The 23,860-nt window shown below is 36.6% G+C and overlaps 1 protein-coding gene across 2 annotated transcripts in view; it reads right to left on the bottom strand.

Moving 5' to 3' along the window:
- The window catches only part of NUP153 (nucleoporin 153), a 63,770-nt gene that overhangs the window by 26,320 nt on the left and 13,590 nt on the right, over window positions 1-23,860 (bottom strand). The window contains exons 3-11 of one of the 2 annotated variants that reach the window (XM_081143969.1): window positions 18,221-18,469; window positions 17,922-18,061; window positions 17,712-17,840; window positions 10,133-10,249; window positions 10,000-10,044; window positions 9,834-9,890; window positions 7,720-7,866; window positions 4,157-4,206; window positions 3,772-3,898 (exon numbers count right to left, since the gene is read on the bottom strand). In XM_081143969.1, coding sequence (XP_081000095.1) covers window positions 3,772-3,898; window positions 4,157-4,206; window positions 7,720-7,866; window positions 9,834-9,890; window positions 10,000-10,044; window positions 10,133-10,249; window positions 17,712-17,840; window positions 17,922-18,061; window positions 18,221-18,469 — 1,061 coding nt within the window. The remainder of the gene's footprint in view (window positions 1-3,771; window positions 3,899-4,156; window positions 4,207-7,719; window positions 7,867-9,833; window positions 9,891-9,999; window positions 10,045-10,132; window positions 10,250-17,711; window positions 17,841-17,921; window positions 18,062-18,220; window positions 18,470-23,860) is intronic. The other variant, XM_081143970.1, reaches the window with a different exon arrangement.

The raw sequence follows: 23,860 nt of genomic DNA, 5'->3' as shown, positions 1-23,860 counted from the left end.
CACGTAAGTTCTTGTTAAATTAAAAAACAACAAATATTTAACTCTAGTTCGTGCAATGTATGCTGAAGTATTTGGAGGTGAAGTATACTGACTTAAGTCTTAAACTTACTTTGAAATGTGCCTAAAAAATAAGATCAGTATTTGTTTGCTAAAGGAAATATGACAAAATATTAGAATCTAAGTCCTAGGAATAAGTGTGTTCACTGCACAATTCTTTCAACATTCCTCCTGTTTGAAACTTATATAATGTGAGGGAGGGGAAAGGAAGGAAGGAAACAAAAGACAGTTTTGTATTTCGGTAGGGATATTTCTTTCCATCTCCAACCTTAGCCTTATTTTCTTCCCTTTAGACCCGTTACAACACCTGGACACATCAACTGAAGAGCCTGTATCTCTGACAACTCATTAAGCCACATACTTACACTTACTGTTTTTTTATATTATTGACTTCGAACCAATTTTATTTTATTTCTATTTTTTTAAGATTTTTTAAATTGATTTTTGGAGAAAGAGGGAGAGGGAGAAGGAGAGAGAAACATCAATGTGAGAGCAGAACACTGATCGGCTGCCTCCTGCAGGGACTGAGCCTGTAACCCAGGCACGTGCCCTTGACCAGAAATTGAACCAGCAACCTTTCAGTGCACGGGAGGGTGCCCAGCCAACTAAGCAACACCAGCCAGGGTAACCTTGAATCAATTTTAAATTTAATTCCTAGTCACCAAAATTTTGACTTGACTGATCAGAAGTGGGTCCCACAAATCTGAGAGAAAGGCAAGAATTGTAACTGGGTGGTTAGAGATTCCTCAAGTTGAACACAACTACCATCAAATCTGACTTACTATATATTATCTTTGTAATACCTTTACATGGGTTACCAAACATGAGGTAGACACTTCTTAGTGTAGATGAGGAAACTGAGGCATGGAGATATATGGCCTAATATCATACAGCTATTAAATGACAGACATCCTATAGACACAAGCTAAATATATTTCTTCTTCTTATCCTTATTTTAAAGAGAAGGAAGGTGATGCACAAGGAAGTTAATTTGATCAAAGTCATTCACACCAGTAAGTGGCAGAACTGTACCTCACATGACAATATCAAGCGATTAAATTTCCCCAAACTCAATCTTATTATATACTACTTATCTAGTAAAAATAACACAAGGTAAGCAGGAAATTTGGGGAAGCTACCCATTAGTACCTCTCTCCTCAGAAGACTGTAACTTCAGTGCAGAAGAGGTAGGGGTAAGAGGAGTTGGGTGAGGCATCCTGGGATGTGAAGTTGGCAGTTGGCAGTTGGCCGGAATGGAGAGAGGTGGCCCAGATAAGAGAGGAAGTGATAAAGAGATCTGGGGAGTTAGATTTTCATAAAGTTCCTAACAGTTAATATACCAGGTAATAAAAGCCAAAGTAAAGAAATTAATTTTAACACCCCCCCCCCAAAATATATCAACAGAGCAAAGCCAAGCTAAACACAAATCTACAAGACAGCTAAAATTAAGCTACAAACATCAACCTGAGATTCAGCTAAATATCTCAGAAATTATATCTTTTTAAGTTCACACTGAAGGGAAATAAGCAAAATTCACAAATCTGCCATTTGGCAAAAAACAAACCAAGCAAGTAATTGTTCTCATACAGGGATAAACTTCAAAAAGGTAGGGCCACAAATTTTACTGAGAAATAAAAAACATGTCTAAAGAACAAGTTGATGCTATATTAATCAGATATTAATTTCCTTATGTATATAACGCAAGACAACCCATTTCTTAAATGTTATTAAATCTACATAGCTTTAATGACAAAAGAAAATTGGTTTGCTAAGAAAACTTAAAACATTTTATACACTATATAATTAAGGGCATTCAAGGCTTTTTCTTTCAGATAATAGAATACATTAATACATTCCCTCCTTCCACAACACTCCAGCAGAGCAACAAGCAGAATCTAAGGGGAAAAAACAGAGCCTTAAGACCAATAACTGAGCCAAGGCCCCTAGCAAAAATATCACAAGATAGGCTATATGGCAGGAAGTCCACACTGCCAAAGAAGCCATGATTCTGATGAGCTGTGCCTCTGGAGAGAGGCACAACTACAAAACTGCTAAACAGGAAAAAGGGAGATAAGGGAAAAAATGAAACAGATTTCCCAGGTTTTGCAATAGACATGAAGAAAATTAATACTAATACATACACAATTTCGATCAAAACATGATTTTACAGTCAACAGAAACTGTTAAGATCTCCTGTTTAAAAATCTAAATATATACTCCTGAAAAATTCGTGAGTCAATGAGAAAGTCACAAATGAAATTTCAATTAGAAAACAAATGACAGTCCTAGCCAGTTTTGCTCAGTGGCTAGAACGTTAGACCAAGGACTGAAGGGTCCTGGGTTCGATTCTGGCCAAGGCCATGTACCTCGTTTGCAGGCTTGATCCCTGGCCCCAGAAGGTTCGCATCCCGGAGGCAACCAAAGGATGTGTCTCTCACATCAATGTCTGTCCACGGGAGTGGAGTGAAGTGGAGTGGAGTGCAGTGGAGTGGAGTGGGAGTGGGAGTGGGAGTGGGAGTGGGAGTGGGAGTGGGAGGGGAGGGGAGGGGAGGGGAGGGGAGGGGAGGGGAGGGGAGGGGAGGGGAGGGGAGGGGAGGGGAGGGGAGAAATGGCAAATGAAAGCACTATGTATCAAAACTTAAGTGATCCAGCTAGACTGAAATTCATTTACAAAAAGACTGAAATGAGACCTGCATTCAACACAATGCAGGTAGAAAACAAATAGAACAATCTATAAAAAAAGTTAATTTAACCACTCTTCAATTAGTCTCTATCTTTTTCAGATTTTTATGTTCAGAATATATAAAGAACTCTTCCGAATAAAAGAAATAACCCAATAGAAAAAAACAGATAAAGAGAAAACCCAAATGGCCAAGAAGCTCAAAAACATGTCTCCCTTCCCTAGTAAATAACAATACGCAAAATAAAACTCCAAGAGCATGCCAATTCACAGCCATAACATCGGTAAAAATTTTTAAATCAACTACATCAAGAGCTGATAAGGATAAAGAAAAAGCAGATCTACCTATTGTCATGTGGAAGTGTTAAACTCTAAAACTACCTTGAAGAGCAATGAGGCAACATCCAATATATTTGAAGACCTGTATCATCCCTTATATACAACAACTCCATTCCTAGAAAAGCAGCCTAGAGCAAACACCGCAGGTGTGCAGAGGGAGAAACGCGTAAATATTCACCTCGGCTTGTTTTAGGAATCAACCCAAATGTACCCTGCAGGATGGATTGTGGTAAATAGTTACACTGGGTAAACATTACTGTCAAAGGAAATAACCTCAAGTTACCTTTCACAACACTGATAAAGTTCACAAATAATATGAAAAGGGCAAGTGAGATGAATACAAACCACATTAATCCATTTGCGTAAGTTTCACAAACTGGCAAAACCTAATTATATAATAATATTCTATGGGTGAAATAGTTTCATTAATTGCAATTCTTTTATTAAAAGAATTATGGCTTTTTAATGACATCCATGAAATTGTTAGTACTAGGTTGTTTTCTGTGTTGTCACAGTGAAGGTGATTTTAAAAGCCTGGTAGTTTAGAAGACACACACACTTCAAAGGAACTATGTCAATGGCAGATTATTCTTGTGTTGGGTCTCCTTTAACCCCACCCTTCGAGACCTCCCGTCCGCACCACAACACACCAAAGCTTTCAATAAACATCAAGAGTATTAAGCATATAATCCTACCTCCACCTCCGGAGGTTTAGTTGCCACAAAGCGTGTCCTCTCTCGTCTCATCTTGCCGCCTCCACTACCTACTCCAGAAGATACACCATTGGCTGCAGACATACTGAAATTTGGGTAAGACAAACCACTAAGCAAAAAAAAAAAAGAAAGAAAGAAAATTGAAACAAATGATATATTACTACTCTGGTCCATAACTTGTTAACTGAACACCTAAATATTAGAACTGCTAACAAATAAGAAAATAAATGTACAGCTAAAGCTGACAGAAATTTTATGCATAAAGTTTCAATTTTTAACCTGTCTTAATCTTCAAAAAGGCACATGAAATCACATACAGAACTTACAATTTACATATAAAGACATTTAGCTATAAAGATGACATTACCTTTCTTGTTCTCTATTTTGTCCTGGTGTCGTACTTTTTTCATATGTGGTCTAGAAAAAAAATGAAACCATATTTAAACACTTGCTTATTTAATTTTTTTTCTTTGATTTTTTTCCATCATACCCTTTTATTTTATCCCCCCATACCCTCTTCCACCTCCACAGCCCCTCCCCCAAATCAACACACTCTTGTCCCTGTCAATGAGTTTTCTCTTTTTTGTTCAATCCATCCACCACCCTCAGCCCCCTCCCACCCCCATCATTTTCTTAATACCACCCTTCTATCTGTGAATTTTAATATTTAGAGTCAGGAATTTGACAGTTTTTAGTTAATGAATCCTAAAATTTGCAACTTGGGCCTACCTTCTGAATAGTAAGCAAGAGTTAGTGTGATTACATATACACATAAAATCTCACTGAGCACAACTATGCTTTAAACAAAATGGCACTCTACAAGGTTAATATACTCACCAACCACAAAAATACATTTATTTACCTCTTATTATGACACATTAAATGTGCAAGAAAATTTAAAAGGCTATTGCTTTTAAAATGATTCTTTGACACTCACCTCCTCCCAGGACCACATCAAAATTACAACTAAATTATAGGATACTCAACCTAGACAACCATGTGAGGACTAGAATAAGACAGGGATGTCCACTTTCACCGCCTTATTCAACATAGTCCTGGAAGTCCTAGCCACAGTGATCAGATAAGAAGAAATAAAAGGCATCCAAATCGGAAAGGAAGAAGTAAAACTGTCATTATTTGCAGATGACGTGATCCTACAGAGACCTCTAAAGGTTCCCTCAAAAATTTACTAGGAATGATAATGAATTCAGTTAACTAGCAGAATACAAAATAAGTATTTAGAAATAGCGTGCATTTTTACACAATAATGAGCTAAAGGGAAACTAAGAAAACAATCCCATTTACAATTGCATCAAAAAAATAAAATACTTAGGAATAAAGGAATAAATTTAACCAAGGAAGTAAAAGACCTATACTCAAAAAATTATAAGACACTGAAGAAAGAAACTGAAGATAAAATAAATGGATGCATATATCGTGCTCATGGAGAGGAAAAACTAACATTGTTTAAATTTCCATACTACTACCCACAGCAATCTATAGATTCAATAAAATCTCTATCAAAATACCAATGGCATTTTTTCACAGAACTAGAACTATCAAAAAAACTTATATGGACCCGGCCGGTGTTGCTCAGTGGTTGGGGGTCAACCCATGCACCATCACCAGTTTGCTTCTCGGTCAGGGCACATCCTGGGTTGAGGGCTTGACCCCCAGTGGGGCAGGAGGCAGCCAACTGATGTTGATGTTTGTCTCTCATCGATGTTTCTCTCTCTTTCTCCCTCTCCCTTCCTCTCTCTCTAAAATCAATAAGACATATTTTCAAAAAAATAGTGCCCGGCACACACTCAAATATTTTTTAAAAACACAAAAACTTATATGGAACCACAAAAGACCCCAAATAGTCACAGCAATCTTGAGAAAAAAGAACAAAGTTGGGGGGAATCATGCTACCTGATAATCAAACTATATTACAAGGCTACTGTAATCAAAACAGAATGGTATTGGCATAAAAACAGACACATAGATCCATGGAACAAAATAGAGAGCCCAGAAACGAACCTATACCTATAATGGTCATTTAATATATGACAAAGGAGAAAAGAACACAATGTGGTAAAAACAGTCTAGCATTAAATAGTGTTGGGAAAACTGGATAGATACATGCAAATAAAATAAAACTTGACCAGCTTCTTAAACCATACACAAGAACTCAAAATGGATTAAAAACTTAAATGTAAGACTGAAGACCATAAAAATCCCAGAAGAAAACATGGATAATAACATCTCTGACATTTCTCTTAGCAATATTTTCCTGATATGTCTCCTCAGGAAAGGGAAACAAAAGAAAAAATAAACAAATGGGACTACATCAACCGCAAGTTCTTGCACAGAAAAGGAAACTATCAACAAAATAAAAAGACAACCTACTAAATGGAGGAAAGTTAATAACCAAAATTAATGAAGAACTCATACAACTCAACACCAAAAAAACAAACAAACAACCCAACTAAAAAAATGGACAGAGGACCTGAAGACACTTCTCCAAAGAGGACATATAAAGGGCCAATAGACATGAAAAGACGCTCAACATCACTAATCATCAGAGAAATGCAAATTAAAACCACAATGAGATATTACCTCACACCTATCAGAATGGCTATCATCAGTAACTCAACAAACAAGTGTTGGCTAGGACATGGAGAAAAGGGAACCCTCTTGCCCTGTTAGTAGGAATGCAGACTGGTAGAGCCATTATGAAAGCAGTATGGAGGGTCCACAAAAAATTAAAAATAGAACTGCCTTATGATCCAGTGATTTCACTTCTAGGTATATATCTGAAGAAACCCAGAACACCAATGTACTCCTTGGCTACTGCAGTATTTATAATAGCCAAGATATGGAAGCAACACAAGTGCCCATCGATGGATGCGTAAATAAAGGTGTGATATATATAATGGAATAGTAACCAGGCCATAAAAAAAGAATGTAGCCCGGCTGGGTGTGGCTCAGTGGTTAAGCATCTACCTAGGATTCAGGAGATCGCAGTTCCCTGACCAGGTTGTGGGCTTGATCTCCAGTCCAGAGCATGCAGGAGACAGCCAATCAATATTGACTCTCTCATCACTGATGTTTCTCTCTCTCTCTTCCTCTCTCTGAAATCAATAAAGACACATTTAAATTAAAAAAAAAAAAAAGAACATAATCTTACCATTTGGGACAGCATGGATGAACCTAGAAGGTATTACGCTAAGTGAAATAAGTCAGACAGAGAAAGACAAATGACAAATACCATATAATTTCACTTATATGTGAAATTGGAAGAATAAAGTAAACAAACAAATAAAATATAAACAGACTCATAAATACAGAGAACAGGCTAGCGGTTGCCAGAGGAAAGGGTGGTTGGAGGACTGAATGAAAAAAGTGAAGGGATTAAGAAGTACAAATTAGTAGTTACAAAATAGTCATAGGGATGTAAAATAGTCAAAAATACTGAAATAACTATGTGTGGTGCCAGAGGGGAACTTGAAATATCAAGGGGATAACTTTGTAAAGTATATAATTGTCTAACCACAATGCTGAACACCTGAAACTAAAACAAAGTAATAATGAATTTAAATTGTAATTGTAAAATTTAAAAGTACTTAGAAAATGAATGCCAAAGTACTTGAGATAAACAGATGTGATATCTGAAATTTCTTTTCAGATAGTCCAACAACACAAAACACACAGATAAAGCAAATGAGGCAAAATTACTTAATCTAAACCGTTAGTACATACTAGTATTTACTAGTAAACACTAACTTTGGATTTAAGGTACCAGCCATTTTAAAGCATTCCATTTCATAATCATCACTAATTCACAAACTACAGGCATTATCTGCAATAGTAGAATACTTATGTTACATTATTTGTTCTTCATTTTAATCAATATTCAAAGACCAGTGAAAATAAACACATACTCACACTGTGTTTTTTATCTATTCTTTGATTAGTCTTCTTTAATTCGCCAGATGGGGTCAGAGATGGTTTAAAATAAGCAGTTCGATTTGCTGCTATGGAAACTGGCTTTGGGGTCATGAGCCTCTGAACCGGAGGATACTGACAGATGACCTTATAGGTAAAAAGAAATCAAAGACAAACCTTCATTTTCATGTATTATCAGTGATGCATAGCTAAAAATTATTTGACAATAGCTAATGTGACCTAGAGACTATGAGTATTTCTTAGAGAAATACCCAGTAAATGCAAACAAATACTAAGAATAAAACTGATAATAAAAGAACCAAGGGTATGTGAGTTGTGTCTGTGTGTGCTTATTTACACTTAGATATGTAAAAAATTCCAAAATGGTTTCATAGACTATTGTATTCCAGACTTGATGACTTTTCACACACATGCACACACACAAAATAGGAACTATATTCAACACTGTTCCACAAATCTGTTTTACAGGATGAATTTCAAATATATAAACTAAAGTTGATTTTGCCACATTTCCCCCCAAATTACTGCCTAAATTTTCTTCAGCTACAGATATTTTAAAATTAGCAGTGAAAATACTTTAATTGCTAAAAATGTGAACAAATCTCTTTCCAAGTTAATTTTCCTCTATTGCTTTTTAAAAATCAAACCAAAATTCTTACAATTTAAGTCTGATTAGTAAAGCATTCCAAATCTTAAAATGAACTGGCTTTATTATCTAAGAATACAAGTGTTTTATCAACAATCTTTTGCTACCCTGAACACAATAAAAATCCTGTTGGTTTAAGATGACTATAAAGTCTAGAGTATCTACTCTGTCCAAAGATTGTAATGCTATGAATACAGCCCTTTCACTCAGCAGCAGCTGTGAACAGCACTGAATTCCTAGGTAAAGCCTCTGTATGGTTACTACCTCCTCCCTAAATCCTCGTCACAAGTGTGATCCTGCAACTCAAGGAGACAGTCTACATTGTAGACTGTTCTGATTACACTTGTGAAACATGAACTACAATACTGTTATCTGTATAATTATTAACAGCCATTAATAAGACTTTATTGGTATTGTGCACAACCATTAATCAAAATTTTTGATGAGAACTTATATTATGGCACAATTTTTAAAAGTTACTTCTTTTTATGCAATCTGATATAAAATAGGAATCTGAGAAAAGCAGCTAATGGATTAATCCCATCACAGCAGCTAATGATGGATTCCCTCTTGCCTGATAACAAACGTCTAGATAATTCTAAAAATTGAGAAGCAACACAATCCCAAGGAGAAAACTGAATTTTAGCTTTCTTCTCTGCATTAGAATTTCAGTAAAAATAATTATATTTTAACAATATCTCAAATACAGTCCTCAAATTAATTGAGAATTATGATAATTTTAATCAATTACTTCTGAGGGAACTAGGTATTATAGTAAACGCTTCCTTCCACAAGTAAGGATGTGGAAATCTGCTTCCCCTGAAGAATACTTAACTAGCCACAAATATAACAAAAATACATCTTTTAAACACTCTCAAGCATTTTATTTTTTCCACAGTAATCTCCAAAGCTAATTTTAAGAAAACAGAATACACTAAAAAGTGCTGTCAGTATATAAACTATATTATATTGTTTTAATAGCTCTGATATTTTGAAACAGTATTTTTGACTCACTGATGAAAGATATGCCAATTTGAAATTCCATTACACACAACAGGTTTGACATAATGTTTATTAATGAGCAAAGTTTGCAAAGATAACTATATTCAGTGAGCACTTCAGTTCACTGAATTTATAACTGCTAAACACTTCAAGCTCTGTTCACTCCTACTTCTATTTATTAAAACGTAAAAGTTACTCATAAAGACTATGAAGATGCTGAAGATGGAAATTCCAAATAACCAAAAAATGGCTGAGCACTTACTACTTGGAGCATTGTGCTAGGCCCTCACAAGAGGCAAGAATGTGCAATTTTTAAAAATCTTATTGTTCAAACATGTTCCCTATGACTATCAACTAAATCCAATTCGTACATTTGCTAACTTAAAAATAAGCCAAACAAAACTGCTGATACTTTCCATGAATAAATGCTAAAGAAAGTCTTTACCTTTTCCCTTTTGGCCCGAAAATCTGTGGTGGTATCTATCCCACTCCTATCAAGAGGCTGAAGAAATACAATACTATTAGAATAGATTGCAAACTTTGAAAAATAAGACTTTCATCATCAATATGTAAAAATATCTCTCTCTTAAGAGGTTAAAAAGTCAACTTACAGAATTCAGTGGAGAAGAAACAACAGATGGAATTCTTTTTGCATCCTGTTAATTTTGAAATAACAAAATTAAGATTTTTCACAAACTCAATTCTGTTACACTTCTGCTTTTAATTGTGATTTTAAACACTTACCGCTAAAGGGCTTGACATCTTCTCTAAAGACTGCAATATTCGTCGGGCTGTTGAACTAGTCACACCATAGTATTCTGCATTGACTTGCTTAGCTTTCATTTGTCTTCTGAATGGTACCTATAAAGTAAAATTTGTATTATTTGTTGGAACTGTAAACTCTAAAGCACCTTTCTCAGAAAATGAAAATATTTACAAAATAGAAGGGTGTCCAAAGCAAAACAGGATTAATGTAACAATTCATCTCTGGGTAATGTCATTAATTGCATATTTAACTTTTTTTCTCTATGCCTTTACTGAAAATCCATTTCTCTGCCTGAGAAATTACTTTTACAATGCAAAAAAATGGTATGATAGCATACAAAACTCTAAAGCTCTCCTGGCTATGTTAAATCAAAAAAATGAGATAAATGGTAAAACATTCTATCATTACCTTGATATTATTCCTAATATTTAAATCAAAGAACACTAAATTAGTGACAACTGTGTTAAACTATTAGTTATTCTGGGTATTAAATAATATTTTATTATAGTAAATTCCAAGATAACTAAACAAAGACTGCAGACTATATTGCAATGGAAATTTAAAATATTAAACTGAATTGTTTCTGAATTTTTAATATAAGTTTTAAATACACAGGCTATTTCTTTTTTCTTAATGTCTTTATTGATTCCAGAGCAAGGAAGGGAGAGCAGGGAGAGAGAGAGATAAAAATATCAATGATGAAAAAGTCAACAATCAACTGCCTCTTGCATGCCCCCACTGGAGACTGAGCCCAAAATCCGGGCAAGTACCCTGACGAGGAATCGAACCACTATCTCCTATATCATACATCGATGCTCAACTGCTGAGCCATGCCGGCCAGGCCACAGACTATTTCTTAATAAATCATTTCACTTTCTTAAAATTGGACTTAAAATAAGCTTATAAGAAGATAAGTGACCTTTAATACAAAAGCAGTGTTTACAAATTCCAATAGAAACACCCCCTTTATGCATTACAACATTCCAATAATCAAGTGACTACCACAAATCAAAGCACTATGGCAAATGCTTAATATAAAAAAGATATATTACTATAATCAAAACATAACCCAGTTTCTACAAATAGATCATAAAAACTGAATCGTGATAACTACTTTAAATAATGTTTTCTATCAGACACCAAACATTCATTGTATTTTCAGAGTAGCTACAATATTCTGCATTAGTTTTATTAACAACTTGGTGCCCATTAGGATTGCTGTTCAGGCCAGAAGCTTTGGCAAACGTGAGGCAACATTAAAATCCTCTAGAAAATTATGAGAGTCTGTCCTGTCACTGGATTCTACTGGCCACTGGCCTCTCAGTGCCTCAGTTCACTAATCAATAAAATGGAAATGAATTAGAGAGTCTTTAATACACCTTCCAACTCTACTGCTCTAGGAAAGGAATAGCAAATAGATTCATCCCAAATGTCAATGATAAATATCTAAAGCCTGTGTTCAGAAGGATTCAAATGGTATGTGAGGACTCAGCATTAAAAAGTACAGGATTCAATATAAAAAATAGAGGATGGCAGTGTAGGTACCGGCCGCATTCAACAATCACATCAAAATTACAACTAAAATACAAGAACCACCATCACTCAGAGCCTCCTGAAATCTGGCTGAACAGAAGCCCTGAAACCAGGGAATTGAAGGAGCACCGAGACGGGTAGGAGGGGCGCAGACGCTGGCGGATGGGGCTGGATCTCAGAGACGCAGCCGTGAGCCCATACTCGGTGCCGCGGTTGAAAGCGGGGAGGGACATCTCAGCGGTGGAGGTTTCCCAGAGGAGCAAGGGGTCCCAGCCCCACAACAGGCCCCGAGCCCAGGGTTCCAGAGCCGGGAAGAGAAGTCCCCACAACTTGCAGCTGTAAAAACCAGCGGGGACTGTCCCTGAGAAACGCCAAGGCTACAGGAGCCCTGGGCTTTCCTCTTAAAGGGCCCAAGCACGGACTCACTCAGATGTGCTACCTCTGAGCCCAGCGCCGGGCAGCAGCTTGAAAGGAACCTGGGTCACTCGGGGAGAAACTAACCTGTGTGGAATCAGGGCAAGAGCTGGAGGTACAGATTCCTCACAGACAGAGGAGCTGGCAGAGGCCATGGCTCCTTTGGCGAGTCCTCTCCACACACAGCCCGCAGGCAGGTGCCATATTTGAATTGCCAGCACCTGACTCACACCTCTGCCCCCCCCCCCCCCCCCCCCCCGCAAGCTCATCCAGGCCATTTCCAGGGGTTTTTCTATGCAAGTGGCCTCTCGAGCCTCATGCTTAGGACTTTCCTAAAACCTGTCAAACAAGCAGCAGAGTGCCCCATACGGCTTGATAAATGCCCCTGGCCTGGCACTAGCAGCAGCCTGCACTGGTTCATAGCTTGGCCTCTCCTGGACAACGCCAAGCCCAGCACAAGTAGCAGCCAACTACAGTTTGCTGTGTAGCTCATGCTGGGTGGCCCTGGGCAAGGCACGGGCAAGGCACTGGCACAGGCTGACTTTGCACCTCCTGGGAGGCCCCAGAGACAGTGCACCTGGTGGTCAGACTCGACCATGTTGGATTACAACCCTACCACATCCACAAATGACACACTCAAGGGGCACACCTGATGAACACCAAAGCTCCACTGAAGTAAATCCTGCTCCACAGGGGTGTCTCCAGCACAGCAGCTCTTTGGTTGTAGTAGCAGTTGGTCCTCACAGCCGATTGGCCTGGGGGTCAATTCCTCCCAGGGACACCAACAGCAATCAAGGCTCGACTACAACAGGACAGTGCACACAGCCCACACAGGGGAGCACCTAAAAGGGCCAGCTCAGGTGACTGGGGAGGCTGAGCTACTGGACCCTACAGGACACCTACACAAAGCCACTCTACAAATTCCAGGAGTCATAGCAGCTCTACCTAATACATAGAAACAAACACCTGGAAGCAACTAAAATGTGGAGGCAAAGAAACATGTCACAAAGGAAAGACAAGAAGAAATCTCCAGAAAAGGAACTAAATGAAATAGAACCAAGCAAGCTACTACATACAGAGTTCAGAATTATGGTTATAAGGATGTTCAAGGATATTAGTAAGACTATTAAGAAAACAAGTGAGATAATCGATGACATAATAAAGTACCAATCAGAAATTAAGGCTACAAGAACTGAAATGAATAATAATTTACAGGGAATCAACAGTAGAGGACTCTGAGAATCAAATCAGCAATTTGGAACATGAGGAAACAAAAAACACCCAACCAGAAGAGCAAAAAGAAAAAAGAATCCAGAAATATGAAGACAGTGTAAGGAGTTCTCTGGGACTTCAAGCGGTCCAACGTAGATGCCAGAAGGAGAAGAGAGCAAGAAATTGAAAACCTATTTGAAAAAATGACAGAAAACTTCCTCTACCTGGTGAAAGAAATAGACTTACAAGTCCAGGAAGCACAGAGAGTCCCAAATAAGAGGAACCCAAAGAGGCCCACACCAAGACACATCATAATTAAAATGCCAAAGGTTAAAGACAAAGAGAGAATCTTAAAAGCAGCAAGAAAAAGCAATTAGTTACCTACAAGGGAGCACCCATATGACTGTCAGATCATTTCTCAACAGAAACCTTGCAGGCCAGAAGGGAGTGGCAAGAAATATTCAAAGTGATGAAAAACAAGAACCTACAACTAAGATTACTCTACCCAGCAAAGCTATCATTTAGAATTGAAGGTCAGATAAAGAGCTTCTCAGACAAGGAAAAGCTAAAGGAGTTCATCACCACCAGACCAGTACTACATGAAATGTTGAAGGGTCTTCTTTAAGAAGCTAATGAACAAAAGAATCTGACAAACTAAACAGATCCAGAGACATTGACGCATGCAACAGACGATCATATTTCAGAGGGAAGAGGGAAGGGGGTGGAGGGTGGGAAGAGATTAACGAAAGAAATTATATGCATATATGCATAGCCCATGGACAGAGACAATAACAGGGTGAAGGCCTGGGGAGGAGGTGGGAGCGAGGTGGAGGGGGTCAACTGGGGAGAAAAAATGGGACACCTGTAATACTTTCAACAATAAAGATAAATTTTAAAAAAATAATTGATGAAAAACAAAACAACAAAACAGAGGAGGAAGTAGCAAGAATATACTCTGACTTGGACTATCCTAGGAATCATGGGCTTGTATCATCTATCTTCTACTATCATGCTAAATTATTTTAACTAAAAATGTCTTTTAAAAAATAATATAATCCATGCCCAGCCGGAGTGGCTCAGTTTGTTGAGTGTTGTCCTGTGCACAAAGGTTGCCAGTTTGATTCCTGATCAGGGCACATATCTGGGTTGTGGGTTCGATCCCCAGTTGGGGACCTACAGAAGGTAACCTAATCAATGTTTCTCTCTTCCTCTCTTTATGAATGTCCTCAAGTAAGGATTAAAAAATAAATTAAAATTAAAATATAATCCAGTTTAAGCTTGAGAAAACTCCCTGTGTAACTTCAAGATCCAATTAGCACTTTCTTAAAAGATAAAATACTGCCATTCATGAACATACTCAGAAATAACTCAAAATTACTGCCATTTATGAAAACATCCTCTAATTAGGAAAATAAGAAATTATTCTAAAGATGAGACAAAATCTTCAAATATACTTGTTTGTGTGCAATTCTATGTCTGTCTTAGATTGCCTATATGCTTAAAAGTATTACTCCTCCATTTTTAAAATGTCCAAATCTGTAATCTAAGTATCATGACAACATATACATGAAACACAATTTTGAAGATCCTCCAGAAACTCCTAGTTTGACAAAACACAGAATGGTTCAATTTACCTTAAATCGATATTTTAAAAGTTACCAATTTCCAGGTGTCCTCTGCTAATGTATACATGTATGTACAACTGATTTTTATTAAACTTGTAGTCTATGACTTTGCTAAACTCGCTGAAGATTTTCTGTAAACACGATTTATAGGTTGAGGAGCTTCCCATCTATTCCTAGGTATCCTGAAAACTGTTATCATGAATGGATATTGGATTTTGTAAAATGCATTTTATGCATCTATGGAGATATTTGTACAATTTTTATTCCTCATTTACATGATAGATAACATAATTTTCAAATGTTGAACCAATCTTGTATTCCCAAGACATACACCACTTGATCATGATGTAATAGTCTTTTTATATATGCTGGGTTCAATTTGCAAATATTTGTTTAGGTTTTTGTCTGCAATTCAGGAGAAATACTGGTCTGTAGCTTTCTTATAATGTCTTCAGCTTTAGTTATCAGGATAATATTGGCTTCATAAATGTGTTGGGAAGTGTACAGAAAAGTTTGTGTTTGGTAAAATTCACCAAAGAATTTATCTGGGCCTGAAGTTTTCTTTGCTGGGAGGTATTTTAACTAGGAATTCAATTTATTGAATAGACTTTTAGGCAATTTATTCTTGACTAATACCAAATAACATTAATTATTTTTATATAAATCTAACAAAATATGTGCAAGGTCTGTGTGATGATACTACAAAACACTGGTGAAAGAAAATTTAAAAGACCTGAATAGCCCTGGCTGGTGTGGTCCTGTGGTTAGTGTTGGTCTTCGCACTGAAGGGTATTGGGTTTGATTCCCAATCAAGGGCATGTGCCTGGGTTGGGGGTTCAATCCCTGGCCCCAGTCGGTCAGGGCGCATGCAGGAAGAAGCCAATCAATGTGTCTCTCTCACAATGATGTTTCTCTCTCTCTCTCCCTCCCTCCCTTCCCCTCTCTCTAAAAATCAATGGAAAAATATCCTCAGGTGAGAGTTAACAACAACAACAAAAAAGACTTAAATAAATGGAGAGACTAAGTGTGTTCATGGATTGGAAGAGTCAATTTTGTTAAGATGTATATTCTCCGCAAGTTGATCTTTAAACTCAGTGTAACCCTAAACAAAATCACTGTAGACTTTGTAGAAACTGATGTGGTGTTTCTAAAATTATGAAAAAGCAAAGGAATTAGGAAAGGCAAAACAAGCTTGAAAAAAGAGCAAAGCTGGAGGACTCATATTATCTGATTTCAAGACTTACTATAAAGTTGTAATAGTTAAGACAGTTTAGTGTTGGCAAAAGGATCAATACATAAGTCAGTGAAAAATAGAAAGTCCAGAAAAAAAGGCACAATACGGTCAACTGATTTTTGACAAAGTTGCAAAGGTAATTCAATGAAGAAAGTCATCTTTTCAACAAATGGTACATACCAAAGAAACTGGACATGCATATGTAAAAAAAATGAATCTTGATCCATACCTCATATGTCACATACAAAAATTAACTCAAACAATTCACAGGCCTAAACTGAAACCTAAAACTATAAAGCTTCTATAAGAAAACATAAGAGAAAATCTCCATGACCTTGGGTCATGCAAGAATGTTTTTGATACTATACCAAAAGCATAAACCATAAAAGCAAAAAATAATAATACATCAAATGTCATCAAAAGAAAAACTCTCTTCAAAAGAAATTGTTAAGACAAGCCCGAGAAAAGGATAAAAATATTTGCAAAACACATTTCTAATAAAGGACTACTCCCTAAACAATGAACGCTTAAAAACTCATTAATAAGAAAACAACCATATTAAAAAGGGGCAAAAGATCTGAACAGTTATTTCTGATGGCAAATAAGCACATGAAAAGACTCTCAATGCCATTAGGGAAATGCAAATAAAAACCACAGCAAGTTGGAGTTGCCGCTACATGCCTAATAGAATGACTAAAACAAAAAACAGAAAACAAATTGATGACCAAAATAAGTGCTGGCCAATAGCCTCTTACATTACTGGTGAAAATGCAAAGTGGTATGGTCACTTTGGAAAACAGTACGACAGTTTATTATAAAAATTAATGTTCATATAAAATGTTCAATCAGCTTTATTCACAATAACCAAAAATTAGAAACAACCCAAGTGTCCTTTCATTGGAAAATGGATAAACAAACTGTATTATAACTCAGCAATATAAAGGAACTAAATGTTGATATATGCAAAATTTATCATTTAGATTGACATATAGACTGAACTCATGCATTATACTAAGTAGAATAAGCCAGATTCAAAAGACTACATGCTATATAATTTACATGACACTCTGGAAAAACCAAAACTACAGGGAAATAAAACAGATCAGTGGTTGCCAGAGGGTAGAAATAGAAAGAGTGGTTGACTATATAGAGATGCACAAGGTAAAATTTTGGGGTGATGAAAATGTTTGTTCAATATTTTGATTACAGAAGTAGTTACACAACTGTATGTGTTTTGTTAAAATTCAATTATAATATAGGTAAATTTTACTATATGTAATTTATACCTCAATTTTTTTAAAAAAAAGGAATTCATCATCACACTTCCTATACACAGTGAAAGCATGCACACACAAATCTAACATACAAAATGTTCTCTTAGGTCGAAAATAATGTTCATATAGTCCATAAATGAAAAGAATTTTATAATATACACATCTATCATTTTACCAAAGAATGACTGAACCAAAATTCTATTGAGTGCTAAGTTACTTATCAATTTTTTAAAAGATTATCAATCCTTATCTTTTTCAAACCAACCTGATATGGTGTGTTCTGTAGTTTAGGCTGTCTTACAGCAGCTGCTGCCCCACCATACGTTGTTTTTCCAGGATAAAAAGGAGAATCTCCAAGCTGACTTGTTTTAAGGAATGAAGAACTCCCAAGTGACTGCACATAAATACAAAGATAAATTATAAGCAATAAACACTAAAAACTAATGTGATTAAATCAACTCCAATTAGTACTCACTGGGGAAAGTGTTCCAAAGGCAGACAAGTTGAATGCTGGTTTCTTTGAGCTGGTGGCAGTGTGCTGTGAGAGTGAATGAGACCGCTCAGCCTCTGGGGACCACAGAGGGGGCACTGAAGTATTCTTTGAAACAGTTATATCTAAAACAAAAATATGTAATGAAAAATAACAGCATTAATTATAAGACTCTAGATATTTATAAACAGAAAATGAAAATTAAGACTAAGTTGGAAAAAAAAATTATCCCATGAAATTTAATTTTACTATCAAAATTATTTACTACCAAATGCCAAGAATACCTTTATCAGAAGCTCTTGAAGAAAACCCACTGGTAGTTGAGATGTTATCATCATCATGCTGAGAGGTAGAATCTTTAATTTCCTTTACAAGAGAAAATCCAGAACTGCCGATTGGGAATGCCGAGGATGTGGAGGGCTGACAGTGTAAAGTAGGAGATTCCAACATAGAGAAATTCAGATGGCTCCGATGAAGAGAAGGCCTTGTTAATACATCTGGGTAATTTGAAGCAGTACTAGTTGTTGAGGGTTCTTAAAAGAAAAGTATTAATATTATGAATATATAACTTAGAAAAAGCAAACCACCAAGCACAACAAAATACTGTTTTTACTTTCAGAAAACATACTATATAATAAATACAGCTTCAATTCAAATCACTGAGGCTTCCCATGATAAACCCAATTAAAACATTCTTTAGCCAAAAAAGGTTTCAACTAACTAAAATTAATTGACCTAATATAGTATCAAAATATACTTCACTGTTCACATACTAACTTCCAAAAATGCATGGTTCTTGATTTCCCTTGAATTGGTATCAGTATAAAAACCATCATAAGATAAAATCAAAGCTGTATAAGAAATTCACAAACAAAAAGGATAGCTCAGTTGGTTGGAGAGTCCTCCCATGCACTGAATGGTTGCAGGTTTGATTCTCGGTCAGGGGACATACCCAGGTTGTAGGTTTGATCCCTGGTTGGGGCACATACGGGAAGCAACCAATTGATGTTCTCTCTCTCTCTCTCCCCCCACTCCCTTCCTTCCTCTGGCTCTCAAGTCAATAAATGTATCTTTGGGTGAGGAGTTAAAAAAAAAAAATAAGGATAAAAAAGCATAAGTCTATCCCTCCAGAAACAACCACTATTAAATCTGTATTCTCCCAGATAATTTACAGTATTCCCCCTTTCTCCATGGGGGATATTCCAAGCCACCCCCACCCCCGTGGATACCTGAAACTGCAGACAGTACAAACCCTATAAATACTATACATTTCTTTTTACATACATACCTTTAATAAGATTTTATAAATTAGTCACAGTAAGAGATTAATAATAATAAAATAGAACAATTGTAACAGTATACTGTAATAAAAGTTATGTGAATGTGGTCATTCCTTTCAGGGGACACCTTGCTGAAGTCTTCATACAGGCTCAGTGCTTTCTGGCACAACATATCACTCAGAACACGTTTTCTGTTCTTATCTTCCACCCACAAATTTAATGCTGTTTCCATCTTAACTAAGCACTTATGCACTGTGGCTATAACTTTTGAAGCCTCAAAAATTACAAAAAAGGTGCAACAGCAAAACTAGCACAATTTTTTTTTCCTTCTTCACAATTTCACTGACAGAAGATTCATTCTTACCATAGATTTTAGCAGCCTCTGCATATGATTTTTTTTCTTTCCCTATCAAGTCGAGAACTTTCTCCTTTTCACTTAAAGGAAGTACTTTCCGGCTTATCCTTAGCATATCACTCCTCTTCTGTTTTGGGACCATTTATTCAGTAAAATAAGTGTTACTTGAACACAAGCACTGCACTCAATCTGATAACCAGTGACTAACCAGCAGGGAGCCGGTAGACTTTGGACAAAGGGATGATTCATGTCTCAGGAAGGAGGGAGCAGGATGGCACAAAATTTCACCATACTACTCAGAACAGCATGTAATGTAAAACTTAGAAATTGTTTATTTCTGGATTTTTCCAATTAAAATTTTCAGGCCACAAATTACAACGGGTAACTGAAACCATGGAAAGTGAAACAGTAGATAAGGGAAGGGGGCACTACTGTATGTGCTTACACAAATATATGTTTTCCCTGATCACATAATCATGCTTATGCATCCTGTTCTGTGACTTTTTTCATTTACCAGTATAATTTTTGCCTCTACATAGAGAGCATTCACTTTAAAGATCACACTGTATTGTATCACACAAATTTATTTAAATTACTTGTAATTATTTTCCCAATACTCCATTGAACATGCATGCACTTTTATCTGCATACTTTTAAGAGTATTCTTTTGGATAAATCTATGATTCTTTAAGTATCTAAGAGAGACATGAGAAGAAATTATTAAACAAATATTCCTAAGCCACTCACAAAAAAATCTGATTCTGTAAGTCTAAAACTGGGCCCAAAAAACAGCTTATGTGGTTGGAAGTAGCCTGGGAATCAACAGGATACTCAATTACATGTGAAACTGCTGTCAAACTGGCTCAGAGTACATGCTCACTTTTGCTTATAATGCTGTGATTCAAAGATTTCCTGTCAAGTTACCCTCCCAATTGTAATTGCTTGCACATTTACAATTGCTTGTAAATGTGCAAGCAATTAACAATGCACATTTCCCCTATACTGTCACTGGATATTAACCATTTCTGATTTTGTCACCTTAACATGTCAAATGGCATCATCTGATTTTCATTTAGTTAAATTAGAGGGATACTAAGCATCCTTCCCTATATTCACTGGTAATTTATATTTCTTCTATTAAATGCTTAGTGATAGTTTCTTATACTAAGATTAATAAGATCTCATTTGTTTTTGACCAGTAAGATCAGTGTAATATAATCTGAAATATTACAAATAATTTTTCACTGTTGGTTGAAACCATTCATTTTTGGGGTGTTTTTTAAAAATCATTTTTTATTTTTCAATTACAGTTGACATACAATACTCTGGTATCTCGGCTGATACCAGGGATTTAAGGAGGTGTTGTGGGATTTCTAAATTCTGGCAGCCCTGGAACTTCGGTGTTTTCAGCACTGCTTTTTTCCCAAGTACTGCTCACCTTCTAATATGTTTTCTCAACTCTATAGCACCTGCTATTTGGTAAGCCTTAGGTAGGGTCCATCAGCTCTGGATACTCCCATGTGACTTCTGGAGGCCTGCAGTTTTCTACCTTCCAATGCCCTTAATTCTCATTTCTGCCTGATATGTTTTGCTTGAACTTCAGCTCTCTGTGCCAGGTCTAAAAATGTTCCCAGACAGAGAGCGCTAGGTAGTTGATAGGGTTCGCTTTGTGAAGGTGTGTATGTGTGTGTGAGTACATGCACACTCTATTTTCTACTGTCTGAAAGCTATTGTTTCATGTATTTTGTCAAATGTACTTTATAGTTATTTATAGTAGAAGAGCTAGTCTGGGAGCCCTGTTATTCTGGCCTAACTGGAAGAGTCTTTTGGAAACTTGACAAAGGAATCTAAAGTTTTTGAAAATACACCTGAAGATGAATATTAGAAATTCTGAAAAAGATTAAGGGGAATGAATGTGAGGTAGGTTGTAGTAACTTTTATAGCCATTAAATATGTTCTAAAGCTATCATATTTAAAATATTATAGCACTGGTACAGAAATATATAGATGTGTCATTGGGGAAAGTCTCTTGGAATTTAGTGCAGACGGTCCCCGACTTAACTAAAAATTATCCAACTTATGATTTTTTGACCTTATGATGGTGAGAAAGCAATACGCATGAAGTAGAAACTACTTTGAATTTGGATCTTTCTGAGCTGGCAATATGTGGTAAGATACTCTCATGATGCGGCTCCATCAGGCATGAGGATCACGAGGGTAAACAACTGATAATGATACTCTACAGTGTACTGTGTCGCCAGCTTTTTGCGATATTGTGTTCTGATCATCTTAAAGGTAGGCTAGGCTAAGCTATAGTGTTTGGGAGATTAAATGTATTAGAATGCATTTTTGCCCTAGCCAGGTGGCTCAGTTGGTTGGAGCGTTGCCCTGTGCACCAAAAGGTCGAGGGTTCAATTTCCTGTCAGGGCATATGCCTGGGTTGCAGGTTCGGTTCCTGGTTGGTTGCATGCAAGGGGCAGTACATTGATGTTTTTTTCCCTCCCTCCCTCCCTTTCTCTAAAATCAATAAAAGCATGTCCGTGGGTGAAGATTAAAAAAATAATAATAATACTCTACAGAGAAAGATAATAGAATTTAGAATTTCTACATATATTATTCAAAATAACAATATTTAGTAAAAAAAAAAAAAATCACATGATATACATAAAAAAAGAAAAATGTGATCCACAGTGGGAAGAAAAAATAGTCAAAAGAAACTGAACCCAAGATAGCCAGTGTATTGTACTTAACAAAGGCTTTAAAATAGGTATTTCAATATGTCCAAAGTTCCTAACAGACCTGTTAAAATTATTTGACTAGGATCACACTCACTGGGGAGAGTTAATTGAGGGACATAAGAAATCATTCATCATTAGGGAATTGTTAATAGAATTTAGCACTGTAATAGATTAAATGGAATATAGAGCCCCCCAAAAAAGCCCTCATATTTGTGGTCAAATGATCTTCAACAGGGGTGCCAAGACCAACATTCAATGGAGGAAGAATTGTCTCTTCAACAAATGATGTTGAGAAAACTGAGTATCCACATGCGAAAGAATGAAGTTGGACCCTTACCTTATACAATATACAAAAATTAACTCAAAATAGATTAAAGACCTGAACATAACACCCAGAACTTTTATAAAACTCCTAGAAGAAAACACAGGGGGAAAGCTTCATAATATTGGTTTTGACAATGATTTTTTGGGCATCACAGGCAACCAAAGAAAAACAGACATATGGGACTCTATCAAATTCAAACACTTTTGTGCACTAAAAGACACAATCCATACAGTGAAAAGGCAACTCAAAGAATGGTAGAAAATATTTGCAAATCATATATCTGATAAGGTGTTACTATCCAGAAAATATTAAAAAACTACAAAGAAGTCAAATAATCTGATTAAAAATTGAGTAAAGGATTTGAACAGACATTTCTCAAAAGGTGATATACAAAAAGGTGAAAAGATGCTCAGCATCACTAATCATGAGAGAAATGCAAACCAAAACCGAAAAGATACCACTTCATACCCATTAGGATAGCTACCATCAGAAAAACAGAAAATAAATCTTGGCAAGGATGAGAAGAAACTGGAACCCTTGTGCGCTGTTGGTAGGAAACATGAAATGGTGCAGACTCTGTGGAAAACAGTAAGGCAGTTCTCAAAATTTAAAAAGAGACCAACCAGCCCAGCCGGGCATGGCTCAGCGGTTGAGTGTCGACCCAGGATCCAGGCGATCGGGGTTCGATTCCCAGTCAGGGCACATGCCCAGGTTGCAGGCTCAATCCCCAGTCGGGGGCATGCAGGAGGCAGCCGATGAATGACTCTCTCATCATTGATGTTTCTATCTCTCTATCCCTCTCCCTGCCTCTCTATGAAATCAATAAAGATAAATTAAAAAAAAAAAAGAGAACCACCAAATGACCCAACAATTCCACTTCTGGGTATACAACCAAAAGAACTGAAAGCAGGGTCTCAAAGAGACCACGTTCAACCACATTCGTAATAGCATTGTTCACAACAGCCAAGAGGTAGAAACAACCTAAGTGTCAGTGACAGATGAATAAATGTGGTATATACATACAATGGAATATTAATCAGCCTTTAAAAGGAAATAAATTCTGGTACACACTACAACATGAATGAACCTTAAAGGCATTAAGCTGAGTGAAATAAGCCAATCACAAAAGGACAAATACTATATGCTTTCTGCTCATAGACCCATTCCACTCACCTAGCAGTTACACCACACCCAAGTTCATGTGCTGTGGGAGGCATTCTCGGTTT

The sequence above is a fragment of the Miniopterus schreibersii genome (assembly GCF_964146895.1).
Source record: "Miniopterus schreibersii genome assembly, chromosome: 8".
Classification (NCBI taxonomy): domain Eukaryota; kingdom Metazoa; phylum Chordata; class Mammalia; order Chiroptera; family Miniopteridae; genus Miniopterus; species Miniopterus schreibersii.
Note: the sequence above shows the minus strand (reverse complement) of the source record. Positions and strands in the feature narration are given on the sequence as shown.